At 40.2% G+C, this 22,332-nt stretch overlaps 2 protein-coding genes across 4 annotated transcripts in view; one reads left to right on the forward strand and one right to left on the reverse strand.

Annotated features, from left to right (window-relative positions):
* tpm4a (tropomyosin 4a) overlaps nucleotides 1–20,052 on the forward strand; it is a 22,015-nt gene extending 1,963 nt beyond the window's left edge. The window contains exons 2-9 of one of the 3 annotated variants that reach the window (XM_074667503.1): nucleotides 261–386; nucleotides 15,540–15,673; nucleotides 15,781–15,898; nucleotides 16,008–16,078; nucleotides 16,171–16,246; nucleotides 17,229–17,291; nucleotides 17,657–17,726; nucleotides 18,118–18,929. In XM_074667503.1, coding sequence (XP_074523604.1) covers nucleotides 261–386; nucleotides 15,540–15,673; nucleotides 15,781–15,898; nucleotides 16,008–16,078; nucleotides 16,171–16,246; nucleotides 17,229–17,291; nucleotides 17,657–17,726; nucleotides 18,118–18,200 — 741 coding nt within the window. In that variant the 3' untranslated portion in view covers nucleotides 18,201–18,929. The other 2 variants (XM_074667501.1, XM_074667502.1) reach the window with 2 other exon arrangements.
* Nucleotides 20,019–21,629, reverse strand: LOC141788603 (small ribosomal subunit protein eS27-like). Its single transcript, XM_074667505.1, has 4 exons — nucleotides 21,497–21,629; nucleotides 20,955–21,063; nucleotides 20,738–20,848; nucleotides 20,019–20,629 (listed from the first exon to the last, which is right to left on the reverse strand). Exons 1-4 carry the CDS (start codon nucleotides 21,500–21,502, stop codon nucleotides 20,601–20,603), a joined length of 255 nt encoding a protein of 84 aa, XP_074523606.1. The 5' UTR covers nucleotides 21,503–21,629; the 3' UTR covers nucleotides 20,019–20,600.
* Between the last annotated feature and the right edge of the window lie 703 nt (nucleotides 21,630–22,332).

Here is a 22,332-nt window from a genome sequence, read left to right on the forward strand (position 1 = left end):
GAATAGAATTGAATAGAATAAATATGAAAAGAATGCTGTTAAACCAGTGGAATTGAACAAAATATAATAGTTTAAACAGTTAAAATAGATGGTAACAAAGCAGATTAAACCAGAATAGACCTAAATGTAACAGAACAGAAAAGAGCGTAAAAAAAAAGTACACCAGAAAACACAGAATGAACAGAATAGAGCTGAAGAAATGAAAGACAGAAAACAGACAAGTGGCCAAAGGCAGACCATTGACTGTATTTATGTTGCAGATGGAAGAGGAGCTGGTGGACCTCCAAAAGAAGATGAAGCAGACCGAGGATGAACTGGACAAATTTTCTGAAGGCTTGAAAGATGCTCAAGAGAAACTGGAACTTTCTGAGAAGAAGGCTGCAGATGTGAGTGACAGTAACACACACACATACGGAGAATGATGCAAACTAATGAAGGGGAGGTGTTGACTAAGTCTTACTTAATTTGACTCAAATGTGAAATGAAACTTTAAGAGCAGTAACACTGAGGCAGCTCTGAATATTAATGAGAAGCTCCTGTTGTTAATCATTGTCTTTATGGGACTGCTGGCGTTACTGAAAACTAGAGGCCACTTCTTCACAGCTGGACGGTTTCTAAGCCTGCACCAGCTGTGGGCTTACTTTGATCAGCAGTGACGGTTTAGCAAACTTCAGTGAGTGTTACATTCCTGTGCAGCCACTCCTGACAGATGTACACATGGATAAACTGTAAACCCTCCCCCCACCCCCACCCCACCTCCCCACCCCACACACACACACACACACACACACACACACACACACACACACACACACACACACACACACACACACACACACACACACACACACACACACACACACACACACACACACACACACTCTTTAACCATGTCCTCCAGTCTCCTGTCTTCAAACCAAAACACCAGAGCAGCAGAAATCAACAGACAATTGCACTGTTTCATCCTCATCCCCTGTTAACTAAACCACTGTGACCTGTTTCAAAATGTCTGACATATTCTCATGTCAGCTGCAGGGTTGTGACAGAGGATTTTATGAACAATTGTTCAGCTCCCACATGTAGGTGTTGGTGCACTGTGCTAATATTCAAGCACATATACTTCAATACGTCTCACATTGATACAACAGGTAATTAGAATCACCTCATTTGAGACCAATTCAATACAACTTGATGTATGCTCCTTCAAAATTATTCTTGTATGTTAAATTAATTGTATGCAGATTAGAATCCTGACAGGGTGTGCAAGACCGAGAAGTAAAGGGATAATTTCTCACCCAGAATGGATTCAAAAAGTAAAAGTGAGCTAGTGTTTGCCAATTAGGAAGGCTGACAAAAGCTAACTTTTTGCCACTGTGTCAACAGGCAAGGCAAATGTGCTGGACTCTGGATTTTCTTATACAATGTGTATTGAAGGGTGTTCCTTGCATAACTTGTGCAGTTTAGAATAAATCAATGTTGTTAAAGGGTTTTGACCAATCAGAACCAAGTATTTTACACAGTGAGGCTAGGTCATAATCAGAGAGTCATACAGATATATTGATGAAGACTAAACCAGCCTTGAGTATCTTCAACAGTGACAATCTTCTCCGACATCAACACATCAGTTATAATAATCCAATATGTTGTATTTCAAAACTGTTTTAACTGTTGAAACTTTCAAAACAGTTGTCTGTAGACATCACACAGCTTCCTCTCAAGTCAGCAAGGACTTCATGTAATTTTTTTCCACGTTTTGTAGCACTACAAAGAATTATAAACATACCCCTAAGTGTAAAACCAGTGAGATTCTCCTCAAACTTTTCTCTGTTAAATGTTACTTTTCCCTCAGAGTGCTTCTTCTCCCACTGAAGATTTTTATGTGAAATTTTTACATAATAAAACTTAAAACAGGGAGCGCAGAAGACCCAGCAGTCTAGGTTGCACCCCATGAAGTTTGCCCTCGAGAGGGTGCACTGGGTATAACTTCAGCCTTTTTCCTGTTACCTGCATGTTTTTGTCCACTTTCTCCCCGTTTCCTATACTCTGTTCACTCATATCTGATTAAAGGCATGAGAAAGCCCCAAAAATTAGTTAAAAAAACAAGTTATTACAAATATTAATACTTCAAACGGATTATTTTGTTGACATTGTATGACCAAAACTAAGTGTAATTTGTGAGGATCTTTGTGTTCACAATAATTTTATTAAATGTAGCAAAACATTTGAAAAGCCAGTTCCCTGTGGCTAATTGGCTGAAATCAGGGTCAAAAAAGATCATATTCAAGATTGTTGCCAAAACCACAAACCACAAAGCTGCATATCTGTCAATGGTCGGCCCCCCAGCATTTTCACACAGACACGTGTTATTAAAGGTTTGTGTGTTTTTATATATGTGTGTGTGTGTTTGTGTGTGTGAGTGTGAGTGAGAGAGAGAGAGAACCAGAAACAGAAGTGGGGGGAGAAAAAGGGGAACTCAAATGCACACATAGTCCTTCTTAAGTAGCCAATTATGTCTAAGATAAGGCAAAATACTGATCATACCAGTTAAGCACTGATTTGCCACTTAAGCAACAGCAGCTAAGAACCCAGTAAGTCATTCCAACAAGATTACTGAGCAAACTGGGCAGGAAGGAGTGTCATGAAAACAAAAAAACTCCCCCATTATCCACAGAGATGTGGTATTGTTTAAGCCTCATGGAGGATATCCCAGGGAAACACAGTGTTGTACAACACACAAAGAGAAGGGAAGTGTCTGACATACAGACGCTGAGACACGTTGGATTACCCTCACGCTGTGACTAAATAAACTCTGAGAACTGCTCGGAGCAGCCTCCCATGTAAAGTAGGTCAAGAAGGTCCCTGGAAAAAGTAGCAGTTCAGGTTGTGGCTTGATCCTAAGAAGGTGATGCTTTCACTCTGGGTGTAGAAAGAGAATTTATGAAAAATTATATAAAGACACTTTTTATAGCATCAGGTTCAGGTAAAGGTGACAAACACTGCCCATTAAACAAACATGATGTCATAACAGTGTCTGTATCCCATATGTTTTAGCTTTAACAACAAGCATGTTAAGATTTTCTCTAGGTACAAATGTCTATTTCCAGCTTCTAAAGCTGCTCTACTCCACTTCCTGAAATTCCCCTCCACATGTCACTTATTAGAGGCAGCAGTCAAGTCATTACACATCTGAATTCACACAGAGAAGAGCACCAGATTGGAGACCTGGAGGGGGGCTGGGAGAGCAGAACAGTGAGCCTCAGACCCCGAAAGCCAAGCAACTGTGATTCGTAAGAAAAAAGTTTTTGTACAAGAGACTAGCAGAGCTGATATTTATGAAATCACAGCTCACAGATGGCTTTAGTATGCAGACCAGGATTCTGTTGTTTGGTGGGTTACAGCCCGGTCATAACATTAAAGATACAGAAAGCCAAACTTAGAAAGGTCAAAGAGGGTGTCACCATGTATGATAACACCATTCACAGCAGTAACAGTAACTGTTTCAAAGGGGAAAGCTGTACAAGGGGGGCAGAGAAAGCAGAAAGCAGGCAGGGGGGCTTTGGTATGTGAGGAATGCAGCTAAGGCAAACAGAAAGCCCCACACTCCTGTGTCTAATGAAATCAATGCTTCCAGCTTTTCCGGTGCAAGGGGGCAAATCAGACAGAGGAGCTCAATCAACAGATGAGTGTGATTGTGGGAGATTTTCCTCCTCCTGCTAGAACGGCAGGGGTAAATTCTTAACTCCAGCAAGCAGAGATTTGCTGCCCCGCTTGCTCTTCAAGAAAACGTGTTTGCCAACAGGCTGATCATGTGAAAGGAACCAGAGAGGGTAAACACAGGCAGGGCTGACAGAGAAACATGCAAGATGAAGCATTAATGTGATTTACACCCACATAATAAACATCATCTACATGCAGGCAGGTGGTGGATGATGTTTGCTCACTCCTTTGTTGGACAAACACTCAAACAGCTCCACCAAAACAAAATGTCAGATGAGTACTAGATTCCCCCGTAAAAAAAAGTCCAGTAAAAAGATTTAGGAGGTCTATAAATAGCAAAAATATAAAACACTGATATGAATATGAATAGTGAAACGCAGGATTAACTTCAAGCTGTACCTCTTGTAACAATGACATATGGTCAGGTATATAGACTGATAGATGCTTTTTATACCTTTTCCTTGGAATAAGTAAATGTAGCCATTACTTTGATTGTTGTATGTATGATCAAAATATAAAGTAATTGTTAAATCTGACTCATCTTGGTTTTTACTTTAAAAATATCATTTTATAATTAAAAATAAATTGAGATATGTACCTACTTTCTTATAATATAAATATATTGTAAGATATATTATACATATAAGTTCTTGCAGCATGGCTAGGTTAGAAATGGTGCACTGTATCTTTATCATTTTTATAAACATCCTCTACATTTCTGTACAAAATCGCTTTGCAGACATGCATCTGCGCATTTGTTCACTCATTTCACATTGGTAATCTCTTAAACTCAAATCAAGTTCACAGATAGCAGTGGCTTCTTGTTCTTTTTCCAGCTTATGTTTTATGCTTGCCTTGCATTTGTGCATATAGAGTCATCATTGTGGCAGACCAGATCACAACATCCCATGCTGCTGCTTCAAATACTGTTTTTACAGCCTAGCTAGTTTTGTTCATCTGATGCTAAAATAGGGGAAAATACCTCTATTAAAGGAAAACTGAGTAGACTAAATCCATATTTATGGATGAGTCTCATATTGGTGGTTTCTTATATGTGTGATTGTCCTGCACTCTCTTAATAAAGCTCCTGTGAGAAACTTTACACTCATGTTGATGTTGGTGCCCCCAGTGGACAAAGTGGTACTCGTTACTCCTTTGCTGCATAGTAAATCAGTGAGGGTGCTCTTCCCCCCTATACTGAGGGACCGTTTATACAGCAATGGTTTTAGGGTGAACGCAAAAGTTTTGTTGCGTTTCAGCCTTGTGTTTACACGGAAACAGCGTTTCAGCCGACCTAAAACATAAACTTTTGAAAACAGCCTCCAGAGTGGGATTTTTCTGAAACGCTGCCGACACCGTTGCCGTACAAACAGTAAGCCAGCATTTTAAGTGGAAACGCTGATGCCACGCTCCGCTCTGCGCAACTGCATACAACAGGACAACAGTACTGTTGTATGGATCATTGCGGACTACCGTGTTGTGCTTGTGCTCATGGACTGTCTTTCAACAAATGTGTATTCTACGAAGCAAGTTCGGCCTAGCGATATAGCCTTGAGTTCAATCTGGAACCTAACCTGCCCCGGAGCAGGTTAGCCGTTCAGCGTACGTTGCCATGGAGACTCGCCTCGCTGAGGAGTGATCCCGTGTCGTAGGACAGGGAATCCGGAACCTATCCACAAAGCTACCTCGCTAGGCAGTAATCCTGCTTCGTAGAACAGTGCCCTGATGATCGGCCCAACTCTACTTCGGGGGAGATCTACTTAATGCAGCTTATGGACAAGGCAGTTATAGCGCCATCTACAGGCCTTGCATACTTACTACAGTGTTTTCAGCCCCTCAGCAGTTCTGTGTAAACACAAACTTTTTTCACTGCATTGTTGTGTTTTTGGATGAAACATGTAAACAGAGCCAGATTGTAACTCCCATATAACCTGGATACCATCCCACCATTTTAATCATCATGCTATCTTCATTTAGAATCTGTATTGTTTTAGTCTGCAAATATTAATGATGTTTTCATTCAAGTTATAAACTTAAATGTGAAACTTGAGCCTGCAAAGGAAGATTTCAGTGTCAGATCGAGTTTGAGCAGTGTAAGCTTGTGCGTGACATCAAAACTATGTGCAAGGCGCCTGTACAATTACTGAAAGTAATTCATCCTGACTTTCCATTTTCTTCACTAATTCTCATAGCAGTGATCACATCGGTCACAGGGATCAGCTTTTTACACACACACACACACACACACACACACACACACACACACACGCACGCACGCACGCACGCACACACACACACACACACACACACACACACACACACACACACACACACACACACACACACACACACACACACACACACACACACACACACACTATACTCACATACTGTAGGACTCAGGCCCCGCCCTCTCTGACCTCATCATCCCGATCATCTCCCTCTCTCTTTCTCTCCTCCTTCGGCACAGTCTGGCGCTCTCGGCTCTCCTCTCCGCGCTGCGTTTTTAATCCTCCTCCTGAATCTTTAGGTGTCCGGACCAAATACTGCAACATTCCTGAGGATTACTTTCCGTACTGCCCATGAAGTTTTCAGCCCTACAGATAAGAAGTAACACTTGGAGAACGCCAGGACACTGTTACTTCCTGGTTATATAACTTTTGTTGCACTTGAACGCCTCTTTTACATTCCTGAGACTTTGGCCGAGGACGAAAATTAAGTAGTTTCTCTGAAAACAGCGTCAAGTCTATTTTTGTCTTCGTACACTTTCAGAGCAGATAGACCAAACGGAGAGCAGCAGTTGACTTTTTGCACAGTCTAGGAATAGTCTTATTGTGATTTTTTTCCTACGTATAGTCTTAAGATAAGTGACCAAACTGAACATGGCAGGTATGAACTCTCTGGATGCTGTGAAGAGGAAGATTCAGTCTTTGCAGCAGCAGGCAGACGACGCAGAGGACCGGGCTCAGGTCCTACAGAAAGAGCTGGACTGTGAACGGGAGAACCGAGAGAAAGTGAGACAATCAAATCTTCTCTTTTAGACATTTGCCCTTCGGGGAAACTACTTTCCCCCCACCTTAGTCCTTATCATTTGTCGAACTTGGTGAATATCCAGTGAACTTCATCATATTATTGTTTCAGAATCTTAAAAAGTCTGGTTAGCCCGTGTCATTGATTCATTCGCGCACAATGCAAGGCGTTGGTCTGCAATGGAAAAAGTTTGGATTCCTGCAGGTCTGTGCGCATGCTCAGTGCTGATCAACTTCTAGGCCGCTGAAAAACTACTGTGAGGAGTGTAGACCACGTAGACAGCACTGAACCCATTCAAAAACTGGATTACCTCTCCTGTACTTGCCACATCACTTCTTACTAAAACAAATTTTGGTAATACACACCACATTACAACAGTGAAGACTTATTAATTGGGTGTTAGCTACTTTTGGCACCGCCAATACTTAGATTAAGAGGATATCGCTCGGATTCTGGAGGGATATTTGTTTTTTAACCCTCTTAATGACTTGCTTAGTGACACTTTAGCAGGGTGAATGTGTGCCAGCATCAGCTGGGTGGTTTTAGTCCTCAAGAACCGTACCATACCACTCTGCCTCCAAGGATGATGGGAAAATAAAGAACCAAAAAGTAGGATGCCTGGTCTGTTATTATGGAGTCCTGAGAGTAGTCTGGAAAATATGCCATCTTCAGCTAGACTCCAGGGATTAGTCATTCAATGGAAAATGACTTTGAAGCTGTTTTTATCGTAAGTTATTTACGATTTTTTGAAGCAACCTCTGCAAAATCAGTGACTTTACAGGAAGGTGTTTTTTGTGTGTTGTTAACTGTGTTCATCCAGACTTTGAAAAGCTGGGATGACAATCTAGTTTTAAAGAATCATCTTTAAATATGTAAGTCTGGGACTTTGATAGCAGCTCTTTGCTTTCTGCTCATCAATCATAAAAAAAATTATTTTAAAAACTATTGATTTCTGCCCCCCCCCCTCCCTTTTTTTTCATAATCTTTACTTTTCAATTAATATTAGCAGCAGTTGCACAACTTTAACTGTATTAAGCACAACTCATCTTTGAAGTTACGCAAGTGTGTACTTTATCAAGATAGACTCATGGATGTGGTGAAATAGATTCATCTGTGCTTTTTGCCCTCCTCTCTTACCTGCCTGTCTCTTGCTTGGCCTACATCACAGTGTCATAGCTTTCCACAGAAAAGAAAAAGTAGAGATGGAGAAAAAAAAACAAATCAAGAGAACCTAGCGGCACAGTTAGGTAACAGTCATGACTTGTTTCTTGTGCTGCTTTATGGTATACGGGGCCATGCCCTTTGCATAGGAGCAGGTTAATGACAGGACAGGCAGACAGAGTGAAGGAAAGTGGGAGGGGATGGAGTGGCTGTAAAGATATGGAGCTGACACGATGAAAGGATCAGGTCTGCTGAAGGACTTACCTCTTTGTTGCAGACTGACTATTGGGTAACAGGGCACCCCTTTTCATTTGACCAAAGGAAATTGGCTCAGCTTGTTGATATTGGCTTAGATATAAACTCATATAGTGGCACAAGTTGTGCCAGTAATGTTTCCATAACACAGGTATAGTTAAGGTCATAGTTTTCTGCTTGTCACTACAGGACTGTTACATTGGGTGTTGCAACATTATGGTGTTTTTGCATGATGTGTTTCTAATTGTGCCTGTCATTCTCCCTGTTTTGGGGTGGTACTATATATGTGACATGGATACAAAAAGTAACTGTTACATTGAAAACAGTGAGCCAGAGTTGTGACAGAGACTGTGGAGACAAACTTTGAAAAACATCACGTTGCACAAGGTAGTTGTGTTCAATTTAAGGATGAAATGTGTTAAACTGAAAAGACTTATAAATGCTAAATGTTGTGGTTCATGGATTTGTTCTTGATCTTGTTTAAAAGAAGCAGCTCCATCCTCTCTCTGTGCATTCAAAGTCAAACAGAACGGTGCGTTTGTGCTCTGGGCTTGGTGTGGTCCCATATGTGAATAATTAGGGCAACCTACGGTTCTACCTCGACACAAAACCTCTCTCATTGGAGCATGGGGAGATCAAAACAGGAACCTCGCTGAGTTTGTTGAAGTGATGAATCATTGTATGAAAATGTGGAAGCATCAGAAGAAAGACTTCTCACTTAAAAGTCACAATAATTGCTCTTTGTTATTTTTAGTAGGCTTTTAACGCCTCTTGAGACGTTATTTACCCGCTTACTGATGCTTTGGCCCTTCGTCAGATCAGGGAGACATGACACAGTCCTGGAATGTTCCTTTGACTGACTAAATCTTTAAGGATGGTTTTGTAGCTGTTTTTGATGTAGTGATTTAAGTCTAAGTGTGAAGAGAAAGGACAACAGATAATTTTCTCTTTTCACGACTTTAAAACATCTGTAGGAAAAGATAAACTACTAATTTTCATGCCTTTGTGCTGTTGAGATAATAATAATTTCACATTTGGAGATTTCATAGAGAGCTGGTTGATTACAAGTCAGTGACAATGAAATATTGTCAAAATGTAGATATGAAATCCTGAAAAGTCTCTATTCCCCTTTGTGAAGTCAGTTTGAATTAGTTAACAAACAGTTGGTATGGTGATCAGTGATGCTTCACCACAAAGCGTGCAGAAGCACAGCATGTTGCACACTAAACCAGATGCAAAACTGGGAAAATAGAGAAGCTTGGTTACCCGCCTACAGGTTTCAGTGTTTGCAGGCAGACCCTCCCAGCCACCCCTCCCAGGATGTTGCCTGCCGACTCTGGTCCAGCACTTCCTTTGCTTCTACTCCTAAAACTTCCTGTCCTGGAGCTCCAGCCTTGATCAACAGGAAGATAACTGTGTGCAGTGGACTTGGTGTTTCAACACGAGCTGCTTTAAAGAAACTTTTGTGGAAACACAGTGGGTGCAACATTAGTAAAAAATCTTTCCCCTGGTTCAGGGCTTAGCTATTGGTTTGACTCTTTGAGTGTATGACAAGTAGTTTATAATGACAGCACAGTAATGGCATTTAGATTTGGTAGCCACACTGTTACACTATTTGTCTAAAGACAAAGGCTTGTCTTGTTTTGTTCCAATTGAATGTCTTTTTGATGATAATGACAGGAAATTATAAAGTACAACTCCCCTCAGCTCATCACTGTCAAAAATGAGCCTGAGGTATCATCAGTTTGCTGCTCAGTGTGGTCAGTGGGTTTGAAGGTTTTCTGCTGGGCCTGTGGAAAGACCTGCCTCCTGGTTTCACTGTTTTCTCTGGACTTTCTCCCTGGGAATAGCTCAACTTTCCAAATATAACTGCCACATGTTGATAGGTTTTGGCAGTGTTGGCGTACTGGGGAAAACTCCCATGTTAGTGGCTTGTGGCTAAGCTGATTATGTAGGACGAGGTTGCAGGTTCCAGTCATAGCAAAGAGCACATTATATTTGAACAGTCTGTGTTAGCAAAGGTAAAGTAGCCTTTGAGCAGCATTTTGAGAGAGATTCTGGTGTGATGAGAATATATAATCAGGTCACATATAACACGTCTTCTTGTAAGGATGCATGGGAGGTTTAATGACTTACTTGTTTTAATGTTTTGGGGGGTTTTATGCACATGTAAGCATGTTTGAAATATCATTCATTTAGCCTCAAAAAACAGTTTTATTACAGGAGTTGTAAGCCTTCAAGAAAATCTTAAATGATTTCCCTCATTATGTTAGACACCAGTTTAAGAACTATTCTGTTTTTCAAAATACTTTTAAGAAACTTTAAAATTAAAAAAAGAAAACTAACAGTCAAGATCAAGTTTAAAGGTCTGATTACAAAGTATAGAAGTGACAAACTACATGTGACACAGAGGCAGCTCATTGCCATGTTCCTTTAGAAGTTTATTGACAACTTTTACATGTGTCTTTTACATATCATATCTTAAACAAGATTAGCTGTAACTGCCCACAGATGTCTTTGCATGCCAAATCTTTATGGTAACAGATCATACAGACACACATTCATGGTGAAAAAAGTATGCAGCGGTGTCAGGAATAACTTCTCCTGAACCCCAACAGCACTGTGCAGCTTTGGTTCATTAGCCCACTGCCCTGGAATCAGCCAATAATTAGATTCCTCCTTTACTCGTCCTTGATCCTGCTTTTATTACATTTTATACTCTGGGGTATTTAAGTCACTCCCAGAAGAACTGTGCTGTATCTTCAATCCACACTGTTTACGAAATACAGACTAAATCAGCTGGTTTAGTGTTAGGGTGACAAAAAGTCAACATAATTGTGCCAAATAGTCTAGTTTACAGCTTACTTTTGTTTGATTCACTCACTGTTGTGGTTAAATGTTATACTCTGGGTTTAATAGATATGTCTGCACACTGAATAAAAAGCTGCAGCTAACACCTTGAGCTTAGTGTTAAGAGTTAAAATAGCTCGCTATCCTCCAAAGGTATCATCAAATATCTGAGGCCTGAAAACTTACTGAATAATCTACACATTTAATTAAAATAAAACACTCAGTGGGAGAAAGGCAAGATTTTGGTTGGACTTGTCATTGTGTGGTTGCAACATGTTAAAGACAGTTGTCTGGGCTTTAAAAGTGCTCATACTTAGTTTTTTGCTATCTTTGCAGCTTCACTGGGGTAGCTGGTTTTTATACTTCAACTCAGTCAGCTTTGGAAAGCTAACAACTGTCGAAATATAGATGTTTTTTAATGTGTTTAAACCAAAAGCAGGTTAGATCAAAGCAAACTTTAAGATCCCTTGAAAAGCCCTCCTGCAAGATGCTAACGTTTCAGAAGCTAGCAGTTCAGGAACTCACCCAGTGTTAAATATTAAGCTAGCTTGATAACAGAACAACCACTTGTCGTGTGTGTGAGTGAGTGTGAGTGTGTGTGTGTGTGTGTGTGTGTGTGTGTGTGTGTGTGTGTGTGTGTGTGTGTGTGTGTGTGTGTGTGTGTGTGTGTGTGTGTGTGTGTGTGTGTGCGTGCCACAACCTTCCCGATGCTTGACCACAAACATTCTCCATAGTTTGTTTTACCATATAAGGCGGTGTGCATCCCTGGCAGCCAAAGAATGCTCAGTGGGTGCTTCAGGAAGGGGCACGGCCACAGACAGAGAGAATACCAGCTTTGAAAGAAAGAACAATCAAAAAGAGAGGAAATGTAAGGAGGTAGGGGATGATGACTTCCTGTTACTATTTTGGATCCTCTTTTGAAAAGTGAAGGCTGTGTCTGATCTTAGAGTTAAAGTATTGTTGCTAAAATTAGTAACTTATCATACGTACCTGTACATGTTGCTCACTTCGGCTGTGTGGAATCCTCTCCAAAGAGTTGGTATTTCTGTCCTTTGACGATGATTAAATGATTTTCTTAAGCTGCAGAAATATTTTCAACTGCACTTTCAGGATTTGCAGGAAAAATACTTCTCTTCTCCCGTCATGGTTGAGTGAATTTGCGGCATGAGAGAGTGAGCTGAATGTTCACAAGGCAGCCTCTGTACACAGGCGATCTCCACTATACCGCAGTTGTGAAAATCTGATACGCCATCAGCTTGCACCACCACTACAACCATAATAGTGTTGGTTTGGTTAGTGAGTTTGTGGGTTGCGTGACAACAAACATTTGCAGGAGAGGAAACTTGCTGGTTGCTAGCTGCTAATTATGTGTTTGAATGAGGCAGAGATTGACAGAATGAGAGTAACTGTTTGCAAGTCTGTGTGTGTGTCTGTAGGTACATTATAGCCTCCATGTGCTAGTGTAGTTGACCTCACACTCATGAATAGCATGTTTGTTTGGAAGCAGACGGTATTCTTCCAGCGCATTGGTTCACTCTGGGGTAAGGGAGTAAAGATATCTGTTATTTCAGGCTCTGGTTCAATTCAAAACTTTTCACCTACCAGAGGTGGTGTCGACAGATACAGACCTTTGTTACCGATGTCACTGATGAGATTTCAAGATGTGTTCTGATTGATGACTTTTCATTCATTCTGTGTCAGGTTCAGGGGCTTGCTGTTTTAAGACGTGTCAGTGTTATTTGGGCAGACATTTCCTGTTTCAAATCAATGGCCTTCCCTGGGAGCTCTGGGTGCAGTGGGGCAGGACCTGGGAGAGGACAAAAAAAACACAGAGGGAGGTGGAAAGACTGAGTGGCTAGTCCGCGGTCTGATGATGGGAGACAGAAATCTGAAAAATTAAAAAAGGGGGGGCTGTGCCAGCTGCCAACACACAGGAAACCATGCTTTCATTTCCTGAAATATTGAGCCTATGAGAGAATGGAAGAATATGCCACTAAGAGGTCCGTTACTTCGCAGCACAAATACACGAATTAACTCTTTTACAGTCAGCTTTCTGTTTCTACTTTTGCCGTCTTCCTGACGTTGTCTTGTCACATCTGTTGCAGGATGACTCACTTACCTGTTAACTGAGTTTCAGACACTTTGACTGTTATACTTGCCTCTGGACTGAAAGTCAAGCTAATGAGTCACTGACCTACTAACTGCAGCCCTGCAACGAGCACAGAATAATGTCTGTTTGTCTAAGAAATCCCCAGCTGCCTCATTTTAGGAACTGAGAGTGAACCTGTGCAAGTACTCTGGGCTGGGCTGGGCTGGGCTGTTTTAGGGTTCAGTTTTGCAGCCATGTAAAGCTGTTTGAGCTGCCTGGTCATAAACTTGCATTTTTACAGTGGATAGTCTTTTTGTTGTAACGTTTGTAAAGTAAATTTAGCCTTGCTGGTTTACAGTTTGAAAGCTGCTCCCCAGGAGGTGGTACTTGGATAAACTCTCCAGCCAACAAAGAGGAAATGCCTTTAAAGTTGTCTGTTTGCTTTCTTCTTTCTGTCTTTGTTGACCAAGGGCAGATGAGAAGAAGAAACCCATTTGTCCAGCCAACTTGGCCCACTTCTGCATTCACAGTCACCGGAAATTGAGTTGTTCTTAACGTTTCTTTCAAATCCAAAGTCTGGTGATCTTTAGATATTAAAGGATTACACTCCAGCCAGGGTCAGATGTTAGCAGTTGTATTTCTTTCAGGTGGGCCCCACTGTGATGACCTCAAGCTGTCTTATTTTTGCTTATTGTTCATCAGAATGACACAATTATTGATTTGTCAAACGTGAGCCACCCCAGAGAGCATCACGGATAGATTACAGTGTCTTACTTACTCATCATGGTGCAGATGAAGCTGAACATATCTTGTTTCATAAGTATCCAGACTTCTCTAGGTAGATCCAGTGATAATATGACTGTGTGAGTTGAGACTGAATGAACAACAATGTGATGGATAAGGAAAATCACCTGCGGTACACTTGAGTGTCACAGTTGAAAGCACGTTATTGTATTTAAGAAGAATAGTCTTTGAGAGGATGCTTTTGTGTCTGCAGTTTAAAGTCAAGAAGAAAACAAGCTCAACATTTACCTAACTGTGTCCTAGGATAACTCAAATTTTATGTTAAATAATTTCTGTTTGGGATCGGTACCCTTCATAAACAGAACAGAGGGTCCTACTTGCTTTTTGACTTCTCATGTCAGACATCATTACACTTCTTTCTTCTGTTGCTGAATAGATGCATGTAGACAAGAATGTAGCGAGGCAAGATTTGGTGGTATAGGATTCAGTGCCAATGTTTCCCACACGAATGCCACAGAATAGTTGCTGGTCATTATAAGACCTCCATCCACCATTGGTGAACTACACCAGAGGTTACCAAACTTCAGCAACCCAAGATAACTGTACTACAGACTGAAGACCACTCTCACCACTTCTGTCCCCAAAGATGGTCAAATGGTGCTCACAGCTGCATGTAAGCACTAACTGGCCAATCTAAAAACAAATACTGGAACAACACAGAAGAACAGAACAGAACAGCAACTCAACCGTGCTGTTGTTTTTAGTTAAAGCTGGAAGCAGAATACAATTAAACTTCATGTTACATTTGTTGCAGTGAGAGGACATACAATATCTCAATATCTTATAGGAAATTTAATATCTGTAAGCTGGTTAATCACTGGTCAATCAGCTGCAATTGATGCTTTTGTTAATCTGTTGTATTCGGTTCAGGGGTGATGTGGCAACAGAAGAGTCAGAAACTGATGTCATGTTTTCATTTGTTTTACTTAAAATTTTGAAACATGTTTTTTTCTACAGTAAAGGATTCTGTCTTTCAATCATTTCTTCAGTTTTGGCAAGGGATTTTGTGATTTGAAATCTTCCAAACACCCTGTTTTCTTGTCACCATAGTGTAATTTGTGTCTGCATTACAAATGCAAAATCTCCTAAGTGTAGACAAACTCTGCAAAGATGTCCTGTTCAAAGGTTTTGGACTAGGTTCTAGGTTGATTACTTTATTATTAGTTTGTATCCTAGTCAAGGAAAAAAGGCTCACTGACAAGGTTTAAAGCACACCATGGAAGCAGAGGTTAAAGGGAGATGTGACAGGACAGAAGACAGAAGTCTGAGACCATTAGCTTTAAAAGTTAAAACAATGTCTATGAAACGCTATAACCACGAGGGAAAGTCTGTACTTATTCTATTTAACCTGTAGTATTAATTGAAGATGTTGGGTTAGATTTTTCATGCACTTGTCAATGCTTTGCAGACAAATTAAAGCTACATTCACACAAAGCCCAAATCCCTAGGAGCTGTCCCTGTTGTTATTTATTTGTTTTTATTTCTCGTCCTACTTTGTCCTCCTCTGCCTTCCTTTTCTTCTCCTGTTCTAGGGCAGAGAAGTGGGGCAAGGGGGAAACAAGCTTGGAGGATTTAAAGCCGAATGAATGAATGTCTAAATTTCTCTTTTCCCTCCCTTTTTCTCTCCCCATAGGCGGAGGGTGATGTAGCAGGTCTTAACCGTAGGATCCAGCTGGTGGAGGAGGAGCTGGACAGAGCTCAGGAGAGACTGGCTACGGCGCTGCAGAAACTGGAGGAAGCGGAGAAGGCGGCAGATGAGAGCGAGAGGTCAGTTGACAACATGGTGGATAAGATTTAACTTTGACAAATTGTAATTGTTGTCAGACTTTTTTGTCAGTTGACATTATTGATTTCTGTCCTTCTCATGTATTTAGAGGGATGAAGGTGATTGAGAATCGAGCGATGAAGGACGAGGAGAAGATGGAGATTCAGGAGATGCAGCTGAAGGAAGCAAAACACATTGCAGAGGAGGCTGACCGTAAATATGAGGAGGTGAGACTTAAAAAAATGAAACTTGCACTCCAATATTCTAGCATTCAGTCCTTGTTTGCTGTTTTTTTGAAACTGCTTTCCTTTTATGTTTTAATTTTTTCTGCCACAGGTGGCCCGTAAACTAGTGATCCTGGAGGGAGACCTTGAGAGAGCAGAAGAGAGGGCTGAGGTCTCAGAATGGTAAAAACCTGTGAGCACAAACATGACACCCAAGGGACTGACCTCCCTCAATTGCTCATACATTAAAACCCAGTCTGTCCCTTTGTCCACAGCAAAGCCAGTGACCTGGAGGAGGAGCTGAAAAATGTGACCAACAACCTGAAGTCCCTAGAAGCCCAGGCAGAGAAAGTGAGTGTGTTAAATGGCATATGAGTGTTGTGATTTTTTAAATTTTTTTTACATAGACATGTGTGCCTGTCCTTTTTTAATCCATTTACATCCAATACCTGTAACATGAAGACTTATCAGTAGTTCAAGTCAAAAAATCAACCGTTTCAGGAATTTGGATGCATTTTCGGGTTGTTTTATTTAACACATTGGCTAAAGCTATGAAAAGCTACCTGTGAGTAAATAGCGCTGCGTCTGTTGTCTTTACAAATAAACAATTTGAATACCTTATGATAGTAAACAAGGCATTCAGCGCATAGTTGTCTCCACCTTGCTGTATTCTATCATTTGGGCTGGATCAGAGGACGGTAATTTGAGTGAGCCATCTACAGGGAGGGAAACCGCATCACCTAAGTGTTGTTTCAAACTGTCTCTTTTGTAATTGTGTATCATCAGGTCCTGCTTGCAACACAACCTCTTATTTTCACCCCAGGGTGTTGAGTGGAAAACACAAATGTATTGAAAATAGGAGACCAATAACTTATCCAATCTGCAGGTTTAAGGTGTTTCAGTGTATGTGAAGCAGCCTCTAGTAGAAACCTGCTGCACATTCTTCTTGTTTTACTACATTAAATTCCTCCCCAAGCACAGACAGGCAGTATGACAGCATGCCAGGCTCCCCACATGACTCCACGCTCCTTCAACAACACATGCCTTCGCTTTGTTCAGTCAGGCCTACCATGCTTGGCATCACAGCAGCACAGCTTGTTCCCAGGCCAGGCCAACACCTCGCCTCCTTTGTGCCACTACTGACTTATCACTCCTCAGAGAGGGAGTGGCGGCTGCAAAAGCAATTATAATGCATGGATGAAGACGGCGTGTGTGTGTGTGTGTGTGTGTGTGTTCTCATGGTGTGCATTTGTAGGTGAAAGCAAGTAGGAGCATGTGTTTGTATCTCTGCCACTAATTAGGTAATGTTATTTCTCTGCGTCTCTGCCAACAGTACTCAGAAAAAGAAGACAAGTACGAGGAGGAGATTAAAGTCTTGACTGACAAACTGAAGGAGGTGAGTTAAGGATTATACTTATCCTGGAGTAAAATGGAAGATTTTTGAACAGCAAAACTTCCATCTTATTTTATTTTTAAAAAATGTGATATTAATATTAAACAGACTTGGACAGAAATCAGAGTTCGGTTGTGTTTGTGTTCAAGGACACACAGTGTAATCCGTTGGGATTTCACTTTCAGGTTATAAACCTCTATATATTTACATTTATAGCTGGTCATTTTTCAGCTTCATACTTGCATGCACTGGAAATTTAAGTGAAACACAACAGTTTTACAGTCTAAAGTTCTCAATGGCTATCCTTTTCTTTTATGTTTAGCTTACTGCAGCTGTTTTTAACATGCTATTGTCACTGTTTCTGCCAGGCTGAAACCCGTGCAGAGTTTGCAGAGCGCTCAGTGGCCAAACTGGAAAAATCCATTGATGATCTGGAAGGTATGTGATCAGAAGAATTTAAATGCCACCATACTCTAGGTTTGGACCTCGTGTTTGCGCCCAAATTTTCTTCAGATAAGTTAAAGGGAAAAAAATGTGTCCGCCACATGTATCTGTTTATACTGGTATTGAAACAGTTCTTGGACACATTCTGGACAGATTTGAATACTGAAGGCTCACCCAGCAAGAGGGCTGTGGGAAATATTAGATGTGCATCTCTTTTTCTTTCAAGCATTTCTGCAGCTTAAAAAATCTGACCCATTTTTATTTGTTCTCTCCTTCCTTCCTCTACTCCCTACCTTCCTCTGTCTCTCATTTTTACTTTTGACTTCTTTGTGGTGTTGCTGTCCTCTTCACCTACCTGCTCTTCCTGTTGACCTCTGACCTTCAGACGAACTGTATGCTCAGAAGCTGAAGTACAAAGCCATTAGCGAGGAGCTGGACCATGCCCTCAATGACATGACATCTCTGTAGATGCTCTGACATCTCTCTCCCTGCTTCATACCTTCCATTTCTGACCTGCATTTTGAATTTCAGGACTCCTCACAGAGTCTCTGTGATCATCTGTTCCTTCCACCTGTTCCTTCATAAAGAAAGCAATTGATTAAAGATCTTCCTCTTTCCTAATTTACAGCTTTCGTTGCTCTCTTTTTTGTTTTCCACACAGACAGTTTATAATAGTTAAACATTGCTTTATCAGCAGTTCATAGCATGTATAAACAAAAGCAATTTTACAAGACAAGGTGAGATTTTTTTTGGTTTGGAGTGAAGTAGTGCTGTTCCTGATCCTCTCTAACCTTTCAAAACTCTTCTTTGGTCATTAACCTAACTTTTCCAGTTGCTGGTATTATGTCACGTGTGTCTTTGAGATTTTGTAAATGACATACACACAAGAAGCATCTAATACAAAAAGATCAAGGTTAAGCAAAATATAAGTCCTGTAAAAGTTCATACAGTAATTTACTAACAGTTTCTGGAAAGAAAATAACAGCCAGCATTTTATGCACAGGGCACAGTAATGTGGGTGAATTTTTGCATGTGGCACAGTTTAACCAAAATAGATATTTGCAAAACGTGTGGATGGAAAAGTGCTCTATGTTGTTTTGAAGTTAGGCCGTTTCAGATCCTTTTCCAGGTAAAATATTCGACAGACATGAACAGTGTTATTTGATGATGAAAGGAGCTTCACTGTGTCACTTTGCTCCCTCTTTTCAGATCAACTATCAAGTGCCAAAGAGGCGAACCTGGGTATGCATCAAGTCCTGGACCAGACCCTGCAGGAGCTGAACAGCTTATAAACACAAAGAGAAAAAGCTGGAGAGGACGAGATCGTTGCATAACATTCCTTTGATGTACGACTCCATTCAACATTTTGGGCTTTGAGATCTTTATTCCCTTAGTGAATGGGAATTAACTTAATGCTTGTCCCTTATTTTTTTTTAAATGCACAGTTTTCTTTTTGTGATGGAGAGTCATGTCTCCAACCTTGATTTCAGAAGTTTTCCAAGATATCATTTTTGACTACTTTCATAGAAAGAACTTGCAAACCCATGCAACCCAAATAACCCTGATTTGGTAAAGAAAAAAAAGCACCTCTTTAAATGGTTAAATTTGGCAGTTTTTAGTGTCTCTTTGATCAATTCAAAAACATACTGATAGAGTCTGCTCGGTCTACATTAGCATGGCTCAAAGTGCCACCTTGTGGTGATACGATGTAATTCAAACGTTTCTTGTCGAATACCTTTATAAGGGCTACCAGATAGCAGACAGTGTAGTGTTCTCCCATATACCACACTTCTGTTTCTTGTGACAGTCTTTGTTGGACATGTGGCTTGCTGGAAAGGATTCACTGATAAAAGTACATATATCAGGGCCAGGCACATCTTTTCATTTAGTTTGTTTTTATTTCCTCCCTCTTCTGAACACCCTATTTTCTTCTGGAACATACATGTTGAAGATGCACTAACTGTTGATGTGCATATTTCCTACTCTTCTCTTGGTGTGGGAGTCATGCAGAACTTGGGAGCTGCATGTACTGTACAGTTTGTGGAATCTGGCATGCGTGCATATCAAAGCTGAACTACCTTTCCTTAAGATTTACATGACCAATAGCAGCCTGCATCAATGTCAACATTATGCCATCATGTAGCCAATTTACACTAGATTTACAATACGTTGTATTACATGAGCGAGCAAAACCCCAAACCACTGGAAGCTCAGTCAAGTTCTATCAAACATGGATACTTATTGTATATAGTAGAATAATGTTAGGTATGTGAGAAATGGTATTGCTTTGATTTTTTTTTGTTTTGTTTCATTTAAACCACTTATTTTTGCCAAGGGGAACTCTCAAGACCAAAGAACACACATGACGCAGACAATAAGTTCTTTAAATGTTTTATTTTTGTTTGTGATGGTCTTCATGGTTTCATCTCATTCCAGAGCCATGACACCATCTTGAGAAATTTTCTTCACCACCCCCTCTCTATGTCAATCTAATAAATGTTTTACAGAAATCAACCATGTTTGACTTTTTTGTACTCGCATCTATAATCATGTCTATTTCGCAAACATAAATATTTAAAACACAGAGTGCTTCATTCTTTAGCAATTTAGTATTGATTTATATCACTGATGACACTGGAATGTATGCAGGTTTATGATTTGAAGTTTATCTTGACTGGTCCAGGCTCCACCCCTATCCCCTGAAACCCCATTGGAGGAACTCAGCTTCACTCCACATCAGCAAGATGCTCAGAGAGATGATTTTTTGTTCTCCATGAATTTGAACACTTCAGATCAAGGAGTGTGAGACTTGGACTCATTTTCCATGGTCCATTCTGCTGACTGACATGGGTGGGTCCATATTTCTGCTCAGGTTTGTTTCCTTCTGAAAGCACAGCCTGCATAAAGAAAAAAAAAAGCATTTCAATACCTCAGCACAGAAAAAACAGTGAATGAAGCATCTTTGGAAAGATATTTCTATAGACATATATTTTGATATAAGTCACCTGGAGTGAGTCTACATTTGCCCCCTCCTGGCTGACAGAGGATAATAGAACAACCCCCACAAGGCACTGCTGTCTGAGCATGGCTGAAGATGGTGGTGATTCTATAGCAGCCTAAAAATATTCATTAAGGTTAAATCATATCCAAAAACACATAGATAATTAAGCAAATAAATTAGTATATCAAAAAGTTCAATTAAATGCGAAGGGAATTCCCTACCTGTGCATTTCACATCCATGAAATACGAGTTGGGCCTTTGCACAAGCCTCTTCTTCTTGTGTCTTCTCCTCTCCTCTGCCACACTGGGGTGCAGCAAATCTCTAGCAAGCTGCAACAAAAATCAATCAAGGTCATAATATGTCTCAATTATAAAAATGATTTTCACTTTGTGAGCTTATTTCCTTTTATTACGCCACATCTCTGATTGTATGGCTACACTATAACGCCACCCACAGTTTGGTTCATGAAATGCAGTTATAGCATTCGCCCAGACATGTCCAGGCAAGCCCAGACACAGCCAACCAACACCTAAAGTATATACTGAAGACAACTAAGGGGTCATTCACTTTAATTTAAACATATGGTTTATATAGATTTACTAACACATACACAAATCGATCAATATATCTTTTTATTACTATTTTTTTTTCTTTGTTACAATGTTATGCTTTCGGATATGCCTAATGATATAGTCTTCACCAGCTGTTACAAAAAAAATCAAGTTATTAGTAACAATAGAATCAATGTGTTTCGATACTCACAGGCATTTCGGGTTGTCTTCGGGTATGCACAAAGGCTTTAGTGTAGGACCGATGTTCAGATGCGAGGCGCTTTCCACGGGATCAGCTGTAGTTTGTTGATATGACCAACCTGTACTGTTTACCAGAAGAAAGCGGAAGGAGGAGTCAGTCTCTATGGAAGCCCATTTCCGCAAGTAACAAAAAAAAAAAAAAAAAAAAGTAAAAAGTTAAATAACGAATCAACTAAAGATTGAAAATGGAAAAGTGGAAAAAAAAGTTAGTCACATTTAGATAGTGCCAAATAATTATATAGTTGTATCTAATTACTATAAATCACCTTTTTTTTTTTTAATAAACTTTTTGCCTTTTTACTAGCTGACATGGATTTTCATTGTCTTTTCATTAGGGCTTATGAGAAAATTCACCAGCAAATGGCCAATATTTAATGCAATAAATAACTAAACTAATAAATAAGGCTGCAACATTTTTTAACCTTTGTTCTAATAAATATCTTTAATTTCATTAATTTCATCTAGGACAATTTTTTTTATGCAGACTTTTAAGGTTTTTTTTAGAGAAATTATTGTCAAGTTCTCATTTAGCACAACAAAAAATGTCGATTGATGATGATGTACGCTATGCCACATATAAATGAATTCTGATAGAATGACACATAAGGAGTCATAATTTGACAAGCAGTATACATACAACACCGCCTGCACTACCACATCAAAGATGCACGGTTTAAATTTGAAGACAGTTTATGCTCCCTTGCGAAAATGACGTTGAGTCCACAAACCATGTTTATGTCTCGTGCCAAATTGTGCAAACATACAGGAATGATGTCCATGATGAAA

This window comes from Halichoeres trimaculatus, unplaced genomic scaffold (assembly GCF_033239565.1).
Source record: "Halichoeres trimaculatus isolate MK-OKI-2021-1 unplaced genomic scaffold, fHalTri1.1 fHalTri1_scaffold_4, whole genome shotgun sequence".
Lineage (NCBI taxonomy): Eukaryota > Metazoa > Chordata > Actinopteri > Labriformes > Labridae > Halichoeres > Halichoeres trimaculatus.

What these genes read in the sequence shown, in the direction of transcription:
- LOC141788603 (XM_074667505.1), bottom strand. An exon ending in CATGGATGTGAAATGCACAG is followed by an intron (nt 20,849 to 20,954) that starts GTAGGGAATTCC and finishes GAATATTTTTAG; the next exon opens with GCTGCTATAGAATCACCACC. An exon ending in CAAATGTAGACTCACTCCAG is followed by an intron (nt 20,630 to 20,737) that starts GTGACTTATATC and finishes TTCTTTATGCAG; the next exon opens with GCTGTGCTTTCAGAAGGAAA.